Raw genomic sequence first — 24,555 nt, 5'->3', positions numbered from 1 at the left:
TTAGTTGAGGTTGTGCTACATTTGGCTACTCCTTGGTTCAAGCAGGAGAAATCGGTCAAAATTGTTGCTCCCGATCAGCTGTGATCTTCTCCCTCCCCCTGTTGAATAATAGTGGATTAATAGCAACAATATGATTATACAGTAGGCCAGGATAGATGCCAAGACTTGCTACTTGTCTTTCAGATTCAAATGAGTCTTTCCGATTCCTAAAGTGCATTTCCTTTTACATTGTATTGCCAGTGAGAAGCCATGCTTGTGAGCCTGATCAATTCAACAAACCCGGTGGATGCTCTGATATCTGTCTTCTGGGCAACAGTCACAAATCACGCACTTGCCGTTGCCGGTCTGGATTTAGTTTGGGCAGTGATGGCAAATCCTGCAAAAGTAAGTCTTTAACCTGTAGTAACATTTGGGGAATTGGTTTGTGGTTTGTACCAGTGCCATGTATATCCAAGAACCCGTGAACAATATCTGTTGGAATCCTTCTTCCTTTTGCTTTTGAAATTGAAACTGAAATAAAAAGATTTTACATTGATAATAATAGTAATAATAATCCTTGCATTTGATATAGCGCTTTTCACGTCGGGAAGACGTCCCAAAGCGCTTCACAGAACACACTGTAAAGTGAATTGACTGTATATTTGTGGGCGAACGCGGCAGCCAATTGCGCGCAGCAATGGCCCACAAACAGTCACGGGTTGAAAATGACCAATTTATTATTGTTTTGGGTTTTGGAGGGATTATTATTAGGCTCTGTGTGGAGTAAGGAAACTTGCCCAAGGTTTCGCCCTCTGCCTGGAATTGAACTCGGGTCTCTCACTTGCAAAGAGAGTGCTCTAACCACTGAGCTACAGGACTCCACGTTAGTTAGCAATAATGGTCTACCATCTGCGGTGTGTCAAAGCAAAGCAATAATTGTGACTTTAAAACACACACCATCATCCTGCAGTTTGCGTACACACAGTAATTGTGTATTGTACCTGTGGATGTTTGATTTACAGTATAAAGGTGCTTGACTGCTGGATGCTTTCTGATCTCTACAAAGCTTATTTTTAAGTTCTAAATTTCATGTGTATGTGTGTGGGCTGTCCTGAAAGGGGGTAGGCACACCTGAATCCCAGAATGAGCGCAGTTACAATAGAATAATAATAGTCCTTGCATTTGATATAGCGCCTTATCACACTGATGCGATGTCTCAAAGTGCTTCACAGAATATAGTGCAACGTGAATTGACTGCATGTTTTGAGGGTGATATTTTGTGGTTAAAATAATTACAGGAGGAGTAAGTGGCACCTGTCTTTTCCTTCTGTGGCGCTCCGCCCCTGTTTGTGATCCTGTCGCAAGCTAGACATGGTGGTACAAGTCTTGGAGAGTAGTGCAAAATGGTAGAATGAATGTTATTTCTGTTTGGACTACAGTCAGGAAGTTTTGTGTGTTCCACATGGATTCTTTGGAGTATATAATTCAATGTCTTGAAATACCATGAAATATGCAAAAATAGCTAGCTGCTAATTTATTGGAAGTCTCTGGAATAAATTTAAATTAGTTAATTGGTCAATGTGATCTTTAGTCTTATAATGCTGCGAAATAACTGGTTTAATTGTAAGTATAATTGTATGCAGGCCTTTGGAACAAAAGCAGGCAGAAGTCATTTGCATTGAAATTGCCCCTTCAGACAGTTTTGATTATTCGGGGAACTTTAACTGCTTCAGTGCTGGAATTTCCTGGTGAAACTTGGCTCCGGCTGGAAGATGAAAGGAATTAAACTGAAAAAATGGAAATCTTTTTAAATGAAATGCAGAAATAAAGTTGTAAATTCCACTGCACATACCATACGTTGCTGTTATTAGCTGATCTATTGGAGCAGTAACACTAAATTAAGGGCACATTGTTTCCTGAATTGAAAAGATACAGTATAGCTTAATGGCTTTTAGGAAATTTAGGTGTGTTCCTGGGACATCTTTGTCATTAATACTGTCCCATTTAAGTGCTGCTTTCTTTCCATCAGATAATTTATATGTTGCATTTTCACTCTTTCTTTCAGAACCTGATCACGAACTTTTTCTGGTGTATGGCAAGGGTCGTCCTGGTATTATCCGAGGAATGGACATGAATGCTAAAGTACCCGATGAGTATATGATACCGATAGAAAATCTGGTGAACCCTCGTGCTTTGGACTTCCATGCAGAATCGAGCTTCATCTACTTTGCTGACACTACAAGCTACCTAATTGGGCGACAGAAAATTGATGGTACAGAAAGAGAAACTATACTAAAAGATGGTAAGTTAAAAAATAAAAACAATTCAGTGTTTGTTTTTATTCGAAAAGTTGTGCTTTTCTGTTCATCCAATGTCTCCCTCTCTTCCCCCCCCACCCCAACATTTTAGTTGTACTACCTTTATCAAGCATGAAAAGGTGAAGGGCTGAGTGAAACCTCAGGCTTCTGGTTCTAAATCAACTTCTTTTTTGTTTAAGTCAAGCTTTTTGATTAAATTACATTTATTTTAACAAAATATGGAACAGCTCTGATATTTACTGGCACAGAACCAAGCCCATAATCTACCTAAATGGCCTTCTTACTTTCATGTTGCTTTCCTTATGCCTGGAGGGTGGAATCGTTCAGCATTCCAACTACTTCATGTCTATTAATGCTAGAGAGTAATGTTCTAGGTGGTACAGGCCAAATGTACACAGGTATTGTGATGTTGGTTCATGAGCTTATTATTGATTATATTCTTCTTTTGAAGGTCTCAATAATGTGGAGGGCATTGCAGTAGATTGGATGGGAAACAATCTTTACTGGACAGATGATGGTCCAAAAAAGACTATCAGTGTAGCTCGACTAGAAAAGGCTTCTCAAACCAGAAAGACTTTAATAGAAGGGAAGATGACTCATCCTCGTGCAATTGTTGTGGATCCATTAAATGGGTATGTGGCATGGATAACTGAAAAATTGAATTGTAAATAAGGTCTTATGGTATTACTAACATTTGGTATTTCAGTCGTAATGCGGGTTTCCTTTTAAATGATCACAGAGAGAGTATTCTCCTCTTTCTTCCCAAGGGTAATGAACTTGCATACCAGCCTGTATGAGAACAGTAACCGATTGTGAGCAGACTATTGCAATTCAGCAAATGCACTTCCGGAAGCTCAACATGAATGTTGGTGTTCAAAGTTGAATGCTAGCTATTCCACTGAGTAAATATTGAACTGAAACTTGCTGGTACTCTAGCACACTTCTCTAGGATGAAGTTTATGCTTATGATTTCTCATATGATTGGTTTATGAACTCAGACAAGATATTTGGCTATGGTTGAATGGAAAAGATTAAGCAAAATAACAGCTGGTTGTAAAATGTATTCTCTGATTTAGTGCCGATGAATGTGATGTCTACTAAGTGCAAAATAAATACCTCATTGGCCTACAATAATTGCTGTGGAACACTTTGAAGTGTTTCTTTGTGATTGACTCATTAAAAATACAAATTATTTAAATAAATACACCAGCCATAACAATGGGGCATTGCATATTAAAAACCTTCACTTAAGGCCTGCAGTCTATGTTAGGATTGCAGTGGAAGGAGGTGCAAGGTGGAAAATTTATACACCATAGTAATGATTCTTTGCTATCCTCTAGTGACCACCTGGTACTTTATATTTTGAGATCTTTACTTTTCAAGTTGGTAAAAAAGCATAGTCTAAATGAGCACTTTTGAACATGGATCAGTTGATAATATTTCTTTTTGTACTTGGGAAAGGTGGATGTATTGGACAGACTGGGAAGAAGATCCTAAAGACACAAAGAGAGGCAAGATTGAGAGAGCTTGGATGGATGGTACAAATCGTAATATCTTTATGACCTCCAAAACTATTCTGTGGCCAAATGGTTTGAGTTTGGATATTCCTAATGGAGTACTATATTGGTGTGAAGCATACTATGACCGAATTGAGAGAGTCTTCTTGAATGGCACAGATAGAAGGGTAAGTTTGATATTAAGCCAGAATGTAATAATACTGCAATTCTATACATTTCAACCCTGGCTAGCCGGACTAATGCAGGGGTGGAGATCTGTTCTGGCAAGCTGGAATTTCTGGCTATGTGTAATTACAATACCTGTACCAGAAATTTTATGTGCTGAACTAACATTCTAATTGTTTGAATCCTGCGAGCAGAAAATCGGTTATTCGCTATCTTGTGCAAACAATCTGAGTCAAATTCTGTTGTGGGGTGTTGCCTCAATTAAAAATGTAAGCTCCAGTATTTTCCTCATCTAACAATATAGTATGCAAGATTAATTTGTTCTAACATATTTGATATATTTTTGGAATATCTTACAGACTGTATATGAAGGTGGTGAACTTATCCATCCTTTTGGATTTACACATTACAATAATTACCTCTTCTGGACCGAGTACAGAAGTGGGGGAATTTACCAACTTGATCAGACAACAAAAGCTGTTACGCTTTTGAGAAGTGAAAGACCACCCACCTTTGAAATCCGAATGTATGATGCTCAACACCAACAAGGTACAATCTTTTAAACTAATTCAGTGCGTTTGCAATAAGTATGCAGAATTACTGGTGATTATATTGTGAATCCTTGGTTGCAGCAACTTTGGTTGTTGAGATTTTTTTTACAAAGCAGTTAATTTAAAAAAAAATAACATTTACAATAAAAGGATGAATTTTTTAAAAAAGAAAATCCCTTCATTTTTGTGTCCACCCCATTTGAAGGAATTTGATATTTTGACGTGTTTGCTTGCAATCCGCCCTACACTTTACAGTATATGCCCCTGATATGAAAGGTGCTACCTACCATAAATTCAACGGTTATTATTTTTTTCCATTTAGAAAGGAAAGAACTTGCATTTTTATAGTGTCTTATTATTTTATCAAATTGTATCAAAAGTAGATTAATGACCAATTAATCTATAGGTCAGGAAACCAGGAAAAACATCCTTTTTTTTTAAATGATGTGCGATCTTTATCTTCCACCTGAAAAGTAGTCAGACTTGACTAGTGTACTGCTTTTTTGGCAAATGGCATCTCCTGCAGAACTTCACAGTTCTGAATTGGAGTGTCAACCTAGATTATAAACTTAAGCCTCCACAACCTTCTGACCCAGAGGCAATATTGTGGTTTATCAATAGTGTTCATTGATGCTGAAATTTGCACTTCATAGGATCTGTAGGCAATTGTATATGGATTTTCCATTCTTTCTTACTAGGTACTAATGCTTGTCGTGTGAACAATGGTGGTTGCAGCAGTCTGTGTCTGGCAATTCCCAATGGACGATCATGTGCTTGTGCAGAGGATCAGCTTCTTGATGATGATAATGTAACTTGCAAAGGTGAGCAATAAGAAAATACGGAACATGAAAGAAATGTTCACCCCTCAAATCTATTCCTTCTACATCCCATTTGCTGCATGACTAGGTTCTTATCTCACATATTTAATATGAAAAATAAGATTAGACTAGATAAAACATGAGAAAAAGAGAGATTTGTGTTTTATCTTTCTGACTTTCAGTCATCTTGTGAAACTGAGGGATGTCAGTCTGGCATTACAATCTGCAGTCTTCAACCCTGAGTATTTGCATTTTACTAATGTTATTCCATAGTCCAAACAATACCAGAATCATTGTGTTTCATGGAATATTTGCATCCGCACTTATCTTATAACCTTTTAGTTTCATAACCTTCATAACTAAGGTGTGTCTGATTCCTTAATAGAGTTCATTAACTAAGCGTTAACTGCTTTTGCTATGAGTGTGTGTCCCACATCATTTTCTTCCAGAAGAGAAGAAAATTACCTTTCTTACTTGGCTTTTGGAACTGTACTTTTTTTTGTATAAAATCATGCTGCAGAAGTACATAGCAATTTTTTCAGACTTGCCAGAGCCTGTGATAATATCAGAAATACTTTCGTAGGGATGACCTCAACTGGAAGGTCATATCTTTTTCGTCTCTTACCCTTTCTGTAATCGCTTGACATAGTCACTGATCTTGTTTTAAGTCTTTAGATCAGTAGTTGTTTAACATCTAAAGATCTCAATTAGGGGTGACCAGATTGAGATCAGACTGGTGCTGTATTACAGAGATCACTGATGTTTACGTTATGCTTAGTGGATGGTGTGTATATATAAACTCTTCTTCAGAGGTGAAGTAACAAATTACTATCTAAGTTTGTAATTAATTTTTTTATTTATAAATTTATTGTATTTCCAATCAGACTGCTTGACCGTTACATGTAAAGTTTCTGTTTAAATCCTAATTCTTTTAAACAGCCAAGAGATATTGTTAATCTCATGTTAATCTAAAAATGTTTTAATGTTGCTGGCCTCCAGTTAATGACTTCACCTTTATGTTTTTATAATCCAGCAAATCCTGCATATATCCCTCCACCACTGTGCCAACCTGGAGAGTTTGCCTGTAAAAATGGGCGCTGTATACAGGAACGCTGGAAGTGTGACGGAGATAATGACTGTTTGGATAACAGCGATGAAGTGCCAGAAATCTGTCGTATGTATTAAAACGGCTATAGTTCCGATTAGTTGTTTATTAAGAATCAGTTTAAACTATCAAAAGTATTTTTTTATTCATGTGGGACAATGATGTTGTTTCATTAGGTAATCATTTTTTAACTTCATGCTGGTTTAGTATCTAAATACAGAAAATTTGCTTTCTGATACTATGAACAGGCTGCTTTATTTTCTAAACCAGGGTGGTCCGACTGGTTTAGAACCCCCCACCCCCGCTCTCACCTACTCCCTTCATAAACCGTAAATGTTATGTTTATTTCTGGAAGGAAAACACAAAAAAANTTGCTTATGCAGCCTGCGGATGTTTCTCAAATAGGGCATCTGGCGGTCAGCAGCCAAAAGGTTGGACCACCCTGTTCTAAATAATAATTTGCAATATCATGGTATGTAATCGCTTCATGCAACTGCTTTCTATTAATAATGTGTTGCAGGATTGCATTACCCTGTTTCGGAATCTAGCCTTCTTTTTCCACTGTATTTGCCCACTTGGGCACTGTAGGAATTTTTTGTTTGTCAGCTCTTTGATATTGAATCAAAACCTTGCACGTTTTGCTTCTCATACTACAATACTGACCTTTATTTTTTTTATCATTATGGCACAAATCTGTTGTAAGTACAAAAGTGAAACACTGCTTCAGGTTAACATAAAGGGAATGGTAACAATTTTGCCACTCCATTACCAAATGGCACCAATACAGAAGGTGGTTCCTTAAAAATGGTTGTAGTTTTGGCCAGCGCAGTAATGTGAGCTCACCCATTGATAACGCTTTAGATTGTGTACTTACGTATGTCTGTTCATTTGATATTGTGTGCACATTCACAGATCAGCACACCTGCCCCTCTGACCGCTTCAAATGCCAGAACAATCGCTGCATCCCCATTAGGTGGCTTTGCGACGGGGACAATGACTGCGGCAACAACGAAGACGAATCAAACTCTACCTGTTCAGGTAGTTACAGATTTCCTGATTTGTAAAGCTTAGATTAGTTATTTAGCCAATCAATGTAAATTTTATTTAGTTAATGGTGCATTCTGGCATTCAAAAGTTATTTCAGCAGAAGATAAATTATGGCTGTCTGTTACCTCTAATATTTCTGTATGTCTGCAATCTAGTTGTTGTTTCTAAGATGATATTGATGCAATCCCCAGGATTTGATAGGATAGTAATAACTTATTTTGCTCTCCCATTATAGCCCGAACCTGCCCACCCAACCAGTTTTCCTGTACTAATGGTAGGTGTATCCCCATTTCCTGGACGTGCGATTTGGATGATGATTGCGGTGACCGATCTGATGAGCCAGCCTCATGTGGTTAGTACAAAAGGTCATATCAGTACTCAGAGTTACAAAAAAAGGAACTACTAATTTCCTTGCCCCCCCCCAAGAATTCTGCAAACTGCTATGCAGCTTCACTGGTAAGGTTTACATTTTCACTACTGACAAATGCATCAGATGCTGTGTGCCGAAAATAATTACTGTCCAGCCCTGTCTGTTGTTTTGCCACGATTATCCAGTCTACAAGTAACCTCATGTTCTGATTGCAAGACATCTAGATATCAGTAAAATAATGCAATAGTTATAATAATAAATTTCTATTGAGTGACCGTCAAGATATTTAAGCCTATTTTGTTTCGACTATGTCGGTGGTTCATTGGCGCAATGTTACATTCAATTTTCACTGAAGCCTTCAGTTCCTTGTGCAGTGAGCTCACAGATTCTGCTAAGGTGTCAAGAGATCCTCTTCAACCAAAATAGGATAAAATGGAAATCAATTTGGATTGCTTTCACTCACTTTATACTTGTGATTTCAGAGAAGCCAGCTCTGGTAGCCTAGCTGCCTGCTGCTGTCTTTGTTGAGGGCATGGTATGCTAACCAGAATGAATAAGGCAAAATAACAGCATACCCACAAGAGCAGATAATTGATCTGAATGCTTAAGATGGGTATATGGAGTGTTTTCTGAAAATTAAGCAATACATGTATCTTATTTTAACATGTCTGTCTGTTTTTCTGATCTGCAGCCTATCCAACTTGCTTTCCTTTAACCCAGTTCACGTGCAACAATGGGCGGTGTATAAATATAAACTGGCGCTGTGATGCTGGTAAGTGCAATAATAGAAAGTTCTGTTTTTGCTTGATTGTTACCGTCATATTTGAAATCAACAGCAGCAAATTGCACTTTTTACATCAGACAACATTTTAGGAGCTATTTCCATAAAGTAGAAAATGTTCACTAGCCAGAGTGTGTTTGCAGATATGCTTTGCTGTGTGCCTTTTTTCTGTAAATGATTTGTGAAAATGTTGCTGAATATTACATTTTAGTAGGACAGTGTAATGTCTATGAATAGGGGCTCTAAAGGTTTGTGTATTCCAATTGTCCATGCTTGTTGACTGTATAAGTGTGCTAGACACGGAAATCAAGTTGACTGAAATCTCTGTGGAGCAATTTTATAAAAGGTATTTATAACCGATCAGGTTTGTGAACCAATATTGGAGGTTGTGTGATTGGTGATGATAATGCGCCTACCGTAAGCCATTTCTACAGACAGAAATGGATTCTGAATAATTATTCAGAAGCAACATTTGCTTCATCTTTGCCAGCAGACAGAATGGTGGCCCCACTGAGTATTTGGAGCCATTTTTTCCCCCAGAAATTTAGCTTGAAAAGAGCCAACCTGTGCCAGGGTGATCTGCCCGTGGGAAAATACTGGTCATGTTTCTTGGCATCTCAGTAGAATTACGTTCCACCCTTTTGTGCTCTCAGCAACCATTAATTTTGCGGTTATAAAAAAAAAAGCAAAATACTGCAGATGCTGAAATCTGAAATAAAAACAGAAGTTGCTGGGAACACTCAGCAGGTCAGGAACCATCTATGGAGAGAAGAAAGTGAGTTAACGTTCCAGGTTGACAATAGGTCATCGACTGAAATGTTAACTCACTTTCTCCATTAATTTTCAGTGCTGTTTGTTATAGTTCTGGCTGTGCTCTTTTGTACCATCTCATCTACAAAGCCAGGTTGAAGGCAGTCTACCTCTATGAATGTAAATGAGAGTCTTGTATGTTTTTACCCCTTGTGTTTACTGCAGCAGCCTTAGGACCTTAAACTCTCTGGAAATTTTTTGTACTAGCTGCTGTTGCTGCTTCAACCCTCCTCCATTTTCTCCCTCTGTTTGTTTGTTCATTGTTTTGGAAAGTTTTTCTTCAGCAGCAGTAATTTCAAGTGCTCTTTGTCTGTTGTCTCAATATTATTTGAAGGCCTGCCTTTGTTTGTCTTCCTCTGCCGATTGTGTCCTGTCTCGGTTGATTCTGTGTTTCAGATGACGATTGTGCGGACGGCTCTGATGAAGAGCATTGTGCACACTTTTACGGTCAGTGCATAGATTAACATGCACCACATTCAACCTGAAAACTCTGAATCTCCGATTCAGCTTGTTTGCTACTTCATGACTACACTTGACTACACTGGCTTTTAATGCGTATAGGCTCAGAAATTCTGTGCAGAGTTCCTTTCTCTTCATTCATCATCATCCTCAATATACCACTGGGTTTTGGCAGCAATGGGTAGTTTGTGCTGGAGTGGGTAGGGAGAGAGATTACAAAGTGATGTATCTCACTTGTGATATTGTGACAATGATACCTGCCAGGAGTGGTGGTTGAAGCAGAATCTATATTAGCTTCCAAAAGGGAAATATACCTAAATGGGACTGAAAGCATTGCTTTTATAAGAGTCAGCACGAACACAAAGGGCCCAATGTCCTATCAAGTAGCGCCTATATAACCATGTTGAGAATATAATACCTGGGTGATGCGTCCAACATCATAAAACCATAAAAATCTGTATTGCAGATTTTTATGATTTTATGATGTTGGGTGCATCACCCAGGTATTATATTCTCATATGGTTATATAGACGCTACTTGATAGCATTACTTATTCTGGAGATTTCAATATGCCTTCTTATTATTTGCAAATATATTAGTCAGTCAAAGAGCTGCCATGAAGTTGATGTCAAAGGGCTCTAGTTTTCAATGTTGCTTGTTCTCGTCTCTTTTGGAAGAACTCAGAAATTCTTAGCTGCCTGTAGTCCTAAATGCAAGGGAAATCTTGTCTTCAAACAGAGTATTAGCAGATGCTTGTGAAATTGTTTGAAGAAACTGTTAAATAAAGTTGGTCATGTAAATTGCTTTGTGAATTCTTGTCAATCTGCTCCTGGTATCACCTGGCCACATTTCAGTGTGTTTAAATTAGCAACTAAAAGCAATTGTCACACTTTTTAACCAAATGTTTAGGCTGCAGCATGTTATCCTTGGTTAGATCATCAAGTTTGGGCCACTCTGTGCCATGGTGCAGCCAGTACCTGCTTGGCTCTACCAGTGTGAGCTGGATTCTAAAGAAAGATTGCCTTTTTGATGGGTTATCCTGATTATTGTGAGAACAATCCCTACAGAACTAGAAAGCATGCATGCACATTCAGAGTTTGAAGTGCAGAGTTTACTCTCTCTAAGGTCGTAGATCAAAATTAACTGGTGACCATTGAGCAAGGCAATGCTTATACAGGATAGGGAACAGAAGGTTTTATGCAGTGGCGTTCCTGGTTTTGATGTTGCAACATCCAAAAGGGGTGTCACTTCATGTTACTAACCTCCTCCTTTGAAATAAAGCCTCCTGTGCTGAAATTCAGTGGTGTATGGGGATGCTGTCATTCAAAGAATGAAGGCGATTCAACAGGTAGATAATATTTCTTTTCATTTGAAGAGCTAGCATCTTCGAAAAATATTCTATGTTAAAACTTCATAGACTCAGGTCACATTAATAGTTAGTAGTTTACCAATATCGACAGACAAAAGCTTCAGAAAGCATGAGGATATTGGAATCGATGCGATTTTTAAAAAAAATCAGCAGTTTATTTTACACCCAATTAACAATCAAATTTTTCTTCAGAAATATAAAATGTCTCGCATTTTACACTAAGCTGTTTGGATTTTTGGTAAATTTTGAGAATAAACCAACGAATGAAGAACAATAATACAATTTTAAAACACAACTTAAAACATACAATTTTGACTCCAAATTGATTGTTAACTATTGTTGTAGATTTGCACGCAGGTTGCTGTATCTGAGTGAGTTTACCTCATTGTTATTTGTCTTCATAGTTTTATTGAGATATAACATAATAGGGGAAACAATTAGGTGTTAAATTAGGTAGTTTATGAAGACTTCTATTTTTTTAAAAGCTGGAATAGTTTCAGTTTTGGCTACCTTTATTTTGGCCATTTTTGCATTGTTTTTCTCTCCAAAAATAGACTAGATTTGAGACCTGATGAATTCTGTTTCATCAATGGTATGCTAAGCTCTATTTATAGGACCAAATAAATCATGCTGGTTTGCTTATTTGAAATCCTGGCAATGTTATGGCTATTACTGTGTCCCATCAGATTAAAGTTTTATTTTAGTGTTTAGATTTTGTCCCACTCCTATCTCCTCCAGATATGTTCAGTTGGGAGGAGAGACTGCACAGTGCTCGACTTGAGATGCTGGTCTTATTCTACATGTGGTTATCTAGGGCGTTACTTGCGTAAATATGTGTCTCGTTTCCTTCCTTATAGTTGAGACAGGCAGTAGCGTGAGCACCATCCTAGTGACTCTGGAACTTGTAGCATATGTTATTTGATTTGAATCTCTGGAGAGTTGGCACAGTACTCAAATTTTCTGAAATAACTGAAGTGAGGCACTTAAATACACTAGCAGTGTTGCCCCAGCAGCTTTATTTAAAAAAAACATAAAAATTAAGTGTACCAGGAAGTTATATAAAGAACTTAGTAAAATGGAGTTTGCATGTTACTAATTTTCGAAAATGCTAGTCAAAAATCTGCCAATCAAAATTTATTTGCCATTTTTTACTTTATGGAACAATTTAGCTATTGCCATTTATCTGTCTGCATAAAGCTAAACTGCTTGAGCGGTTTCTTTAAGACATTTCACAGCAATACTTGAGTGTACTAATATTACACACAGAAGAATGGGCCTAGGATTGCTAATTTAAGATGTTTGTCTTCTATTAAAAAATCATCATTGATGTTTTTTAAAGCCACCTCCCATATTGATTAGCAATACAAAAAATGCCTATACATCTTAAAAAAAAACTTGATTAAAAACAGCTTCTTACACAAAGTGAACCCTGACATCTCATATCAGAATCGATGTGTCTGGTGCATGGTGCAATCTATGCAGTTTCTGTGTTACTTGCTGCTTTTGCCTTTTAATTATTGACTGTTGTGTGTGATCAATATGATTAATATTGTTAACTGCTAATAACTGAATACCTGGTGAATGAATATTTATGTTAAACAACTCAATTATTTGTTACTTTCTAATATTGTGTACAGGACGTTGTACTCAGATTGTACATTTTACTGTAATATGAACTGATTATGAACTACAATCAGCCCAAATGCAGAAATTACAACTAAAATCTGTATTTTGGAAAATGTTTAACCTGTGCTATTTCATGTATTCTTGATAGCAAAACATGTTTTAACTTTGTATCCTGAAAAAGGAATAGCATTTTAAGGCAGACTGATATATCCCTGAACCAGAATTGCCGTTAGTCATGTAGACCTCTCCAAGATTCGTTGCAATGTAATATTGTAAAGTAAGTACCTGTGCAAATGTCGGCAGATATGAACCTAAGATGAGCAAATCAGCCTTGTTTTATTCTAAATTTAACTGACCCAAACCCATCAGTGTTGGGTCCCAGAACTAAACACCTAATGTCTCATGAAACCAGAGTAGTGTTAGAACATGACTGTGGTATGCAAAGATAACGAGTGATTCTGTACAGCACAAGCTCAGACATTGTGATTGCAGTGGTTATTTTCAGTAAATAATCCTGACAAGTTTTACTGTTTTTTACCTTTTAAAAATATTTTTGCTGTAACTTTAATGTTCACAGTTTAGTTTGATAGGAAAGGCAACTGCATACGTTTCTCCCCTGCTCTCTGTTCGTGTTGGTCTGTATCCAGGCACGATAGGGAGCAGCTTTAAACTGGGAGGAACTTTTGGAACTTCTCTTCCCATCTTCCCTTGCCCCAAATCTGCACCTGGCGACTCAGCCAAGATTATTTGTTATTTGGACAGAAAGCCGAGATATGAGTGTCAGAAGAGATTACGATTTGACCCCAAAGTCTCCTGTTTTGTGGTATGCACTCGTGCATTGCCTCCAGACTGCTCTGAATGCTGTAATTGAATGATTTTTTTNGTGAAAATCATTTGATCAATTGAAATGCAGCTCGTGTACTTGGTTCTTAGTATTCCTGATGGAAGTCGACAATGCGTGTTGATAACTGATTGGATGAAATATTTGCAGTGAAATTATGTCGGTTTGCTCTGGGCAGTGTAAAACCTGCAGTCCCAGCTCAGTAAAATTCTGTACAGCCTCCTGTAAAGATACCAGTGTTGATCTGCATTATCCCTGGCTCCTGATGGTTTAAGCGTGTACCTAGAAGGTCAACAAGCTGCACTGCAAATCAGTTGACCTTTTGACATTTTAAGTACAAAACTATTGCCCTGGTAAGTAACCTAAAATGTTGAAATATCCCTGTTTTCCTTGGTTCAGCTTCACCGTCAAAATATTTTTCTTCCCTCTCCTCTCTACCCCCTCACCTCAAAATATACCTGTGCTAAATATGTATTTTTAGAATAAAGTTGCATTATTTTTCAGAAAATACTTGTTGCGCATTTCACAATTATTATTTTGTTTTAGATCTGATATGTAGGATTCACAACTTACAAAATAAACAAGCTATTCCTTTCATTTACCTAGCCTCTTCTCAAGTTCCTAAAGAAGGCTATCATTAGCTTGGAGGTTCAACAATCTATTTTACAGAAATCTCCCAAACCTATTGATACTTATTCATTGCAATTTCATGCATGACTTCAAAGTGCAGTTAAGAATCTTGGAAAGACCCAGCTTTTTGTTTGATTTTCTCTTTTCTCCCTCTTTTTTTCCCATAGATGTACCTGAAACAGCTCCAAATCATCTTGTGCAAGCAATCATGAGTGCAAAGATTGGAATCTGCAATTAAAACTAAAAATTATAGAACCAGTATATAATTGAGGCTTTTAAGCAACATACACTCCCATTGGCGAGTTCATAATGAACTGACTATGATTGATGGAAGTATTGCTTAATAGTTTTCAGTATTTTATCCAATATTTTTTCCCTTCATCTTCAGATAATGACTGTGGCGATGGCAGTGATGAGGCTGGCTGCAGCCACTCTTGTTCCAGTGCTCAGTTCAAATGTAACAGTGGTCGCTGTATACCTGAACACTGGACATGTGATGGGGATAACGACTGTGGAGATTATAGCGACGAAACTAATGCAAACTGCACTAATCAAGGTTAGTACATGTATTGTAAATACGATCGCTTTTTGGTCCCATAGTTTGAACTGAAGGTTTCAATTTATCGGTTTCATGTAGTGAATTAAAATGGGACCTCAATTGAAGTTCATTAATTTTTGAAACTGCTTTAGAGAATATATTCATCTAATTTTTTCCAGTTTTCCTCCTCCCCAATGTCTGGACCTCACACTCCCTGTGGCTGGAAGGTTTGGTGTCTGACCTGCTTCCAGACATCTTCTCATATAATTCATAGTTGGCTGCTAGAAGGTAGTTAAAATTTGTCTGACTAGATTCTTTCCCATTTCCCCTGCCAGTGGTCCTCAGGTTTAAATTTGAAAATGGAGAGATCAAAGTATTTCTTTTGTTGCTCATTTATTCTGGCTATTATACAACATGCAGTACAGTCTGTTTTTTTAAATTTGGCTGAATATAATAATCCTTTCCACGTTGTTGAGTGTCTCAAAACACTTCACAGAATATTTCAAGTGGATTCACCTATATTTCATGGTTTCAAAACTTCCTCCTGGAGCTTTGGAATCAGCTCCCCTCTCGACTCTCTTCCCCCTCCTCGCTCCCTCCCTTCCCCCCTCACCCTGACCATTTCCCCCCTCCTTGCTCCCTCCCTTCCCTCCCCTCACCCTGACCATTTCCCCCTCCTCGCTCCCTCCCTTCCCTCCCCTCACCCTGACCATTTCCCCCCTGCTCGGGTCATGACCCAACTGTGCAGCGCCTTGGGACGTCCTCCTGACGTGAAAGGCGCTTTATAAATGGAATCTTGTTGTTGTTGTTGTGACAAAAGATGTTAATTGGTATTCTGTGCAGCTGTGCAAGTTGTACAGTATAAAACCCCCAAGACCAGAATAAGAGTTGAGTTATTCAAGCATTTTAGGAAGTCACGTCAGGACCATTTTAGGAAGTCACGTCAGGAGGGCTAGTCATCCTGATTCATTTCACTGCGTCAGTTTATAAATTTAGATATCCTTTGCATTGTTGCTTTGTGTGTCTTTTTTTCAGAATTACAAAACTAAACTATTTGATGTGCTCACCATATAGATTCTCTTTTAAAAAGCTGCAGCATAAAATCACTTGTTTGATATTCAGAGAATTGAATTAACGTGTCTAAAACATCCAGTCAGATAACCAGGTTTTACAAGCAGGCAGGCTAAGTTGAGAAAACTGAGGGTAGCTTGTTTAATTATAAAGTTTCATAATACATGGTTTAAATATCGAAACTGCTCTCTCAATACAAGTAAAATGCTTATGAAACAAATTTGAGCAGTTTGCTGGTTACTCATGCAAGCACGATCATTGGAAAAGGAATAGATGATGTGAGAATTGATTGCAGTGTATTAGGTCTACTACAACAACAACAACAACAACAAGATTCCATTTATAGAGTGCCTTTCACGTCGGGAGGACGTCCCAAGGCGCTGGACAGTTGGGGAGTGGGGAAATGGTCAGGGTGAGGGGAGGGAAGGGAGGGAGCGAGGAGGGGGTAGAGAGTCGAGAGGGGAGCTGAAGGCTGAGTCAAAGAGAAAGGTCTTGAGACCGGCCTTGAAGGAGGAAAGGGAGGAAGCGGTGAAGGCACTGGGGGATAGAGTTCCAGAGCCTCGGGGCTGAGAGGCTGAAGGCCCGGCCACTGATGGTAGGGCGGTTGGGGCGGGGGATGTGGAGCAGACCGGAGCCAGAGGAACGGAGGGTACGGGTAGGTAGGGGGATAGTAGGTCGGAGAGGTAGGAGGGAGCGAGGCCGTGAATGGCCTTGTAGGTGAGGATGAGGATCTTGGATTCGAGTCTAGAATCTAGAATAAATGACATTTTATTTAATGTTGTAGCAACAAGACCTCCAGGTGGTTGCCATGCTGATGAATTCCAGTGTCGTATGGATGGGCTGTGCATTCCCAAGCGCTGGAGATGTGATGGAGACACAGATTGTGTAGATTCTAGTGATGAACGGAATTGTGAAGGAGTGACTCGTGTGTGTGACCCAAATATAAAATTTGCTTGCAAGGACTTTGGTAAGTTGTGCCTGTGCTGTGCTGATGGACAGTTCCTTTGTTTGCTCATATTCTTTCAATATTTTCTGGTGTATATTATGAAATTACCTTTTGCAATTCTAAACCTGTTTTCTCTCGTTCTGCTGTCCCTTTTAAAACCTTGTGTACCTCTGAAGATAATTCTCCTTCCAAGCTCCAGCTGATCAAATTATTGCTCTTAGCATATTTCCTCTAACGATGGTCATCCTCTTTGTGGCTTTCCTCTTGACTTCCTCCAGGGCCCTGAGTCACCCCATTATAAGACGGTTTGGGACTTTATGGACTCCAACTGCTATGTTATATATAATATAATAATAAGCCTTACATTTGATATAGTGCTTTTCACGTCTTCTAGATGTCCCAAAGCTCTTCACAGAATATGCTGTAAAGTGAACTGACCGTATATTTGTGGGTGAAACATACATATGTGGGCTCTTGGGACGTGAAAGGCGCTATACATATGTAATTTGTTGTCCAGCTGTATTGTCAAGAATTATTCACCAGACTATGCTAACTTTTTACTACAATGCCACTGCTTCCAGTAAAGTAATGGAATATTATTCATTTTGTAGGAAGGTGCATCAGTAAGACTTGGGTGTGTGATGGTGACAATGATTGTGAGGACAATTCAGATGAAGAGAATTGCGATTCATTAGTTTGTAAACCTCCTTCCCATTCTTGTGCTAAAAACACGTCAGTCTGTCTCCCACCTGAGAAGCTTTGTGATGGAAATGATGACTGTGGTGATGGTTCTGATGAAGGTGAACTTTGTGGTAAGTATTCAGGTTAGGATATAAGTAATGTATTATAACTGAAAAGAACACTCATCAACTTTAGCAATAAAGAAATACATGTCGAATGCTAAAATATTTTGCATTTGCTTTTGGAATTCCCAACTTTCTTTGCTCTTCCTTTAAGGCTCCTCAATTACATTTGTTTTTCTGTAGGACTTTTTGAGATACTGACTCATCCAGCACTACTGATGGCTATCCATTTACATCATGTAGTCTTTTTAGTCCGAGTTGCACTCTTTTAAAAATAGAATACAGAACCAGAAAAAACTGTTGTGGCTGATGTGACATGTCCAAAAGCAATGTCTGATTAAATATTTAAGTAAAAGTTGTAATTTTCATTTATTTGAGAAAGTACAACAACAACAAAATTACATTTATGTAGCGGCTTTCACGTCGGGAGGACGTCCCAAGGCGCTGGAATAATTATTCTTGCATTTGATATTGCACCTTATCACGCTGCCGAAACATCTCAAAGTGCTTTACAAGATGTACTGAAAAGTGCGGTGACTGAATTTTGTGGGCAGCTAATTTTCACACAGTAAATACCAAATAGCAAGTATCACAGCTTGAAGCAGTCATCAGCTGTTCTTTTTTTACACTCAATTACGCAGAGGCTAAACTACTTCCCTTACTAAGTGGCGACTCAGTGATCAGGAAAATCACAGCAACAGTTGTATAATTATCAGCTATTAAACAGAACGGGGGTCCTGCTTTTGCAGTAATCCAATAGGACTTTCTTTTAATGATTTTAATGGAAAATTATTGGTTTCATGTAGCAAGTTGAGAGGTTCTAATTTTAGCCCACTATTGGAAAGCCCTGTCGAGACAATCATCTTTGTGGGAGGAGGTGGAGAGAAGGAAAGAGAATCCTCAAAGGTTTGTATAACATATACCGCCCTCCTTCACGGACAAATACTGGCAGTAAGTGCATTATACTTGCCTATTTGAAGTAGGCTGTCTGTTTGTTTATGCTGAAAGAAATTCATTATCCTTAAGGGAAATAGCATATCCTACTTTTCAGAATACTGTATATGTATCCCGAAGGTGCAAACCTGTGCTGGTATTATAATGTAACACATTTAAAATGAAATCTTTGCCAATCGTGCACCTTTCCTTGGGAATTCAGAAGGTGGTAGTCCTGCCAATCCTTCTCTTAACCCTGCTATGATGAAGCACCTATAAACAATCCACAGTAGTTCAGTGCAATTGAGGAAGGACCTGGCATCTAATTGATACTTGCTTTCCTTGATGACCTGGCAGTTTACAAACTTATTGTGTGGCTAATCATATATGCGATTTCTATTCTACCATTTAATACAACAGAGCAATGAAACATATTCTTGGTGCCTTAACAGTGGTATATAAATATCTTTCCAGATCAGTGTTCTTTGAATAACGGAGGCTGCAGTCACAACTGCACCGTCGCTCCTGGGGACGGAATTGTGTGCTCCTGCCCCCTTGGAATGGAACTGGGACCTGACAAGAAAGCATGCCTCATTCAGAGCTACTGTGCCAAGCATCTGAAATGTAGTCAACGTTGTGAACAGTCCAAAAACATAGTGAAATGTTCTTGTTATGAAGGCTGGATGCTGATGCTGGATGGGGAGAACTGTGCCAGTTCAGGTTGGTTAATCTGAGCTGTAGTCACTGCTACTATGTGCCAGTGATGCCTTGATATACAATATAGCAAAGAGAAAATGAAAAATTCTGAATTGATTAAGTGAATAGAATATTATTCAAATAAAATGATTCAGTTCTGAAAAATGAATTGTGGGACTAATTAAGGAAGATAATTTAGGAATACTTAATAGCACAAGCAGCAGAAATTGAGAAGATGAGCATTGTGTGTTTCCACTTTCTAAACAAACCCCATTTTGTTACAGATCCTTTTAAACCATTCATTATTTTTTCAAACCGCCACGAGATCCGTCGCATTGATCTTCGCAAAGGAGACTACAGTGTGCTGGTTCCGGGTCTCAGGAACACGATTGCACTAGATTTTCACCTGAATCAAAGTTCCCTGTATTGGACTGATGTGGTAGAAGATAAGATATACAGAGGGAAACTATCTGAGAGTGGAGGTACCTCTTTTCAGCATTTATATTGTCAGTCTTGTCAGATTTATTTTTGTCTCATCAATTGATATTGGTTTGCTTTGAATTGGAATCTCAGAAACATTCTCACTGCATATACATTTGAAAATTTGAATTGATTTGTTTATAACAGCCTAGCACAAATTCTAATTATTGTACGAGTTAAACCTTTTTGTGTATTTTAAATATATATTGAAAGCTATTGATACATGCAACCTTTTCTGAATATGTAATTGTAAATGTATTTAAAGTGGAATTGGGAAATCAGACCTGGTGGTTCATTTCTTAATTTTGTGCAATTCTTGGTTTAATGTTTACGGACCTTGTTTAACATGTATGATTTAGAAAGAAACTGTGACAAGAATTAATCTTGCAATTGAGATAATCTGGTATAAATAGGAGACATTTTTACTCTGCTATCTGAAGTTGATTACTGTACAATGGTAAAATAGGTTTAAAAATAGCATCTACTGAGATCTTGTTGTAGAGGTGTTGTACGTTTTCTTAGATCATTTGATTGTTTTGGGAATATTTGCACAGAATTCAGTGTTTTTAATGTTTTAGTGTCGTATTTTTATCTGTTTCTATAGACCTTCCATGGAAAGTAGAAGGGAGGTCGGGGGAACAATCGATAGGAGGAAAGGGCGTTTCATCACGAGGTTGGTGAGATCTTTCCTCCTATAGAAATTTTATGTCAATTTTAGGTCAAAATGAAACATTTTGTATCTTTCTGCATTTGCATTTTGACGGACAAAGAGTGGGGGGAAAAAAGGTAATTTTAGGATTTAGCCCTTCACCTATTTAATGTCATTTTATAGCACTGGATATCTGAAACGGGAACTCTTTAAATATTCACAAAAAATAAAGTGTATTCATCTTTAATTGATCTGCCTTCTGTTGGTGTTGGTGAATTCTTGTCTGAGGAGCTAAGCTTACAATCTTGTTATTTTGCAATCTGGATCTCCTTAAGGCTGAGTCTGTGCTCTGACTGAAATACAGTAAAGACTGTGAGTAACTATTATGGGACTGATTACTTTTGACCTTTCATGACTTAACAGCACGAAAGATTGTATAGTTCTGTTCTAAAGAGGTGCACGTAACTTAAGTGAGCATTTTTAACATCTAGACCACTATTTTAAAAAAAATGTTTTTTTAGTTCTAATAGTCAATTTTGTTTTTTCTCTTTGCTGCAGCTCTTAGCAGTGTCGAGGTGGTTGTACAATATGGCCTGGCCACTCCAGAAGGACTGGCAGTTGACTGGATTGCTGGCAACATTTACTGGGTAGAGAGTAATTTGGATCAGATTGAAGTGGCAAAACTAGATGGCTCGATGCGCACCACACTGATTGCTGGTGATATTGAGCACCCACGAGCTATTGCATTGGATCCCAGAGATGGGTTGGTAACACAACTTAACCTAATTCATATAATCCATCAATGTCTCAATGAATGCAGGGTTCTAATGATTCATGGAATTCACTTGAGCTCCAAGCTGTTTTTTCTGGTTTTAAAAAGGACCAAAAAGATAGCAGAGCTATGAAAGTGAACTTAGTATGTATTATAACCACGAAAAGAGCAAGATTCAACCACTGGACTTCTATAGAATCTAGAAGTGATGCTCATGCAAACTGAGCCCAGCTGGGCATAAGGAGATCTGAAACCATGCACATAGGAGGCATCAGGTTAGAGGCAGGTGAAGTTGTGTTCCAAATTTTCAGGCAGTGGTTTCTAGATTCCTGGTAGGGAGTTTTCTGTATTCCCTTTTCTCAACTTTGCTTTTTTTTTGTGGTCAGTTGGGTGTCTGCCACACGTAGAAACCCATCACCGTGCTTAAGAATATCAAAAACAAGCTGAGAATTCCATACATCCCACCTACGCATGGAAATTCCAGAGATAGATTGTTGGAATGGAATGTGCACTGAAAAATCATTCATGAGTTTCTGGAGCAGGAAACTGATTCAGGGCTTATGAACCCAAGAACATCTGGTTCTCTGATCTCTTGACACCGATCAGTATCATAATACTGCACGATGAAGTGCTCCTGATCCGGCTTAACAGTTAGATCTGCAAAGAAACCCTGAATTTTCCTATATTATTTAGATTGTCTCAGTGTTGCCGTAATACTGCTGGCTACCACAAACACCTCCACACTAAAGGTTTACAATGCTTACAAGTAGGAAGTGCTTTGTCAATGGCGTCATGATTAACACTTCAGTCCATTAAGGGTGTGAAGTGCCAGCAATTTTATTATACTTTTGAATGCTGTTGGATCAAAGACTTTATCTGCCTCCAAGCTCTCTTGAGACTCAGCCAGCTTGTCTGCTATTTTTGCTCATCATCTGCCCCCTGGTGGGAATGGAATTGAGGACATCACCCAAGTCCCAGTTTGTAGCCCATTACTTCTCCAGTTTTCCTCATTGAATTTGGTTACAGTGAATTTTTATTAAAATCTTTGTAACATATGGGAACAGGTGAATTTAAGTTTCTCCCTTAAGCCTGTTATTTGAATAGCTTGTTCCATGGACGCTGCTTGCTCTCAGGTTCCCTGTCCAAATGGCCATTGTTCATATGTGAGCTTTGGCAGTGAGAGTCATGAAGAGTGCTATACAAGTGTCATTTGTTGTTGTAGAGGGTGTTACGGCTGAGCCTGAACCTCACCTCGACTGCGCAACTGGTAGAAGGTGCCCTGGCTGATTCTTCTCCCCAACTCTGGATCATTTGGAGCCAGTATAGCGCCCCCATGCAGTGATGGCTGACACCAGCAAAGTCAGCAGGGATTTGAACCTGCAAGCTCTTGCAGTTTTATCTACCATACCATCAGGCCTGCTGGGTGGATAGTTTTTAAATGAAACAATGAAGTGTCTAAATGTTCTCATTTATCTTGTAGAATTTTATTTTGGACGGACTGGGATGCCAGCTTGCCAAGGATTGAAGCAGCCTCTATGAGTGGAGTTGGACGCCGTACTATTCATAAGGAAACTGGGGCTGGAGGCTGGCCAAATGGCCTGACTGTGGACTATCTGGAGAGGCGTATTTTGTGGATTGATGCTAGGTAATGCAGGAAAGAACCAATAGCTTGGTCTGTGGTGAATAACTGATCTTCAATCTTGCTAATCGTGTAAAGCTTGATTAATATCAATTTGCCTGTCGTAGTTTCATATAATAAAATGCAAACAATAATCCTGGCAAATTATCTCCACTTATTTCAACTCCATCCACGGTGTATATGGCATACCACCCCTTATATTGCCAATGCTGAGCTGAAAAGGCACGAGGTAAGTTTTGCTATATCATGGTAGAACAAGAATGCACACCCACAAGTGCTAACAGAGAACATTCTTGCAATGTATTTTTTTGTGGCTGTATGTATGTGTGAGACATTTTCTGTAGGTGGAATGTGGGAAGGGAAGAGAAAAGACAGGGATGTAGTCTCAGGTCCACACTCTGGGATCCAGCTGAGGTTTTTTATTGACAATGCCTGGAACAAATTAATTGTAATATGTCAGGAGAAGAGGGACTGAGAGAGAACAATATGGTAAAGGTTTTTTGGGGAAAGCTAAGTACTGTCAATCTACACATTATAAGTTCCTAAATGTCAGCACTGATTTTACACCCCAGAGGTGTTTGCTTTCCATGTGAACCATAATTGTTATATTGGTGCAATTGAGTTGATAAAGATTGCTAAGAAACACTGTTGATTTAGGAATATCAAACTGCACACAAAGAATAGCAAATAATTTTTTGTTCAATTCTTACTTTAAATATAAATTTTTCAAATTTTAGCAAAAAAAGGGTTGGTTTTATGTAAAAGTGATTGTCTTGTCAAAAAAANGCAAGGATTATTAAATTGCCTGTCGTTGGCTGTAGATTGAACAATCAAGTCTTTATTGCCTGATAACATAGAAAACCATTGTTCTATGCTGTAGCTGGGAACAGCAATTTAATTTGCCTCATTGCGTATGTTTGTTTTTGCACAAAAAACTGTAGGTCTGATGCAATTTATTCTGCACTTTACGACGGAAGTAGGCTAATAGAGGTACTGCGAGGCCATGAGTATCTGTCGCATCCATTTGCTGTGACTTTATATGGAGGAGAAGTCTACTGGACAGATTGGAGGACCAACACCCTTGCAAAAGCGAACAAGTGGACAGGCAATAATGTGACTGTTGTACAGAGAACCAATACACAACCATTTGACCTTCAGGTGTATCATCCATCCAGACAGCCACAAGGTAAACCTACTTTATCTTTAAATAAATGTCAACTGTTTCGTCCACAAAATACACAGTCAATCACTTTACTGTATATTCTGTGAAGCGTTTTGAGACGTTTCTGGGACTCTACCCTGCGTGAGGGGCACTAAATAAATGCAAGTTGTTGTCGCAAAGACATGATAAGTACTCTTATAAATACTTGAATTCTGATTGTAGTCGACAAGTGATATTTTCATGGCACTTCTGCTAATATAATTTTAATAACTCTCCCCTATACATTTCTATTCCATTGTTCTAAATTATTAACAAAATAGTATTACATATGTGGTTAGTAAATTTTATCATCTAGAGTTTATGCACAAGTAGCTGAGAACTACTTTGAAACAATTATCCACCCCCAAAATTCTGTGAAGCTGGTGGAAACTTGAGGTGGTACGTATGTCGTCATTGACAACCAGAGACACACCTTTTTAT

The 24,555-nt window shown here is 38.4% G+C and overlaps 1 protein-coding gene across 2 annotated transcripts in view; it reads left to right on the top strand.

Moving 5' to 3' along the window:
- The window catches only part of LOC103189063 (low-density lipoprotein receptor-related protein 1), a 147,158-nt gene that overhangs the window by 49,331 nt on the left and 73,272 nt on the right, over window positions 1-24,555 (top strand). For both annotated transcript variants that reach the window (XM_042344263.1, XM_042344262.1), the window contains 19 exons: window positions 241-384; window positions 2,045-2,281; window positions 2,749-2,929; window positions 3,759-3,981; window positions 4,339-4,528; window positions 5,229-5,351; window positions 6,382-6,522; window positions 7,366-7,491; window positions 7,736-7,852; window positions 8,562-8,642; window positions 14,775-14,942; window positions 16,780-16,962; window positions 17,553-17,753; window positions 19,152-19,397; window positions 19,658-19,855; window positions 20,458-20,526; window positions 21,061-21,265; window positions 22,755-22,919; window positions 23,855-24,099. In XM_042344263.1, coding sequence (XP_042200197.1) covers window positions 241-384; window positions 2,045-2,281; window positions 2,749-2,929; window positions 3,759-3,981; window positions 4,339-4,528; window positions 5,229-5,351; window positions 6,382-6,522; window positions 7,366-7,491; window positions 7,736-7,852; window positions 8,562-8,642; window positions 14,775-14,942; window positions 16,780-16,962; window positions 17,553-17,753; window positions 19,152-19,397; window positions 19,658-19,855; window positions 20,458-20,526; window positions 21,061-21,265; window positions 22,755-22,919; window positions 23,855-24,099 — 3,243 coding nt within the window. The remainder of the gene's footprint in view (window positions 1-240; window positions 385-2,044; window positions 2,282-2,748; window positions 2,930-3,758; window positions 3,982-4,338; window positions 4,529-5,228; window positions 5,352-6,381; window positions 6,523-7,365; window positions 7,492-7,735; window positions 7,853-8,561; window positions 8,643-14,774; window positions 14,943-16,779; window positions 16,963-17,552; window positions 17,754-19,151; window positions 19,398-19,657; window positions 19,856-20,457; window positions 20,527-21,060; window positions 21,266-22,754; window positions 22,920-23,854; window positions 24,100-24,555) is intronic.

Source organism: Callorhinchus milii, unplaced genomic scaffold (assembly GCF_018977255.1).
Source record: "Callorhinchus milii isolate IMCB2004 unplaced genomic scaffold, IMCB_Cmil_1.0 Scaffold27, whole genome shotgun sequence".
Taxonomy (NCBI): Eukaryota; Metazoa; Chordata; class Chondrichthyes; order Chimaeriformes; family Callorhinchidae; genus Callorhinchus; species Callorhinchus milii.
Note: the sequence above shows the minus strand (reverse complement) of the source record. Positions and strands in the feature narration are given on the sequence as shown.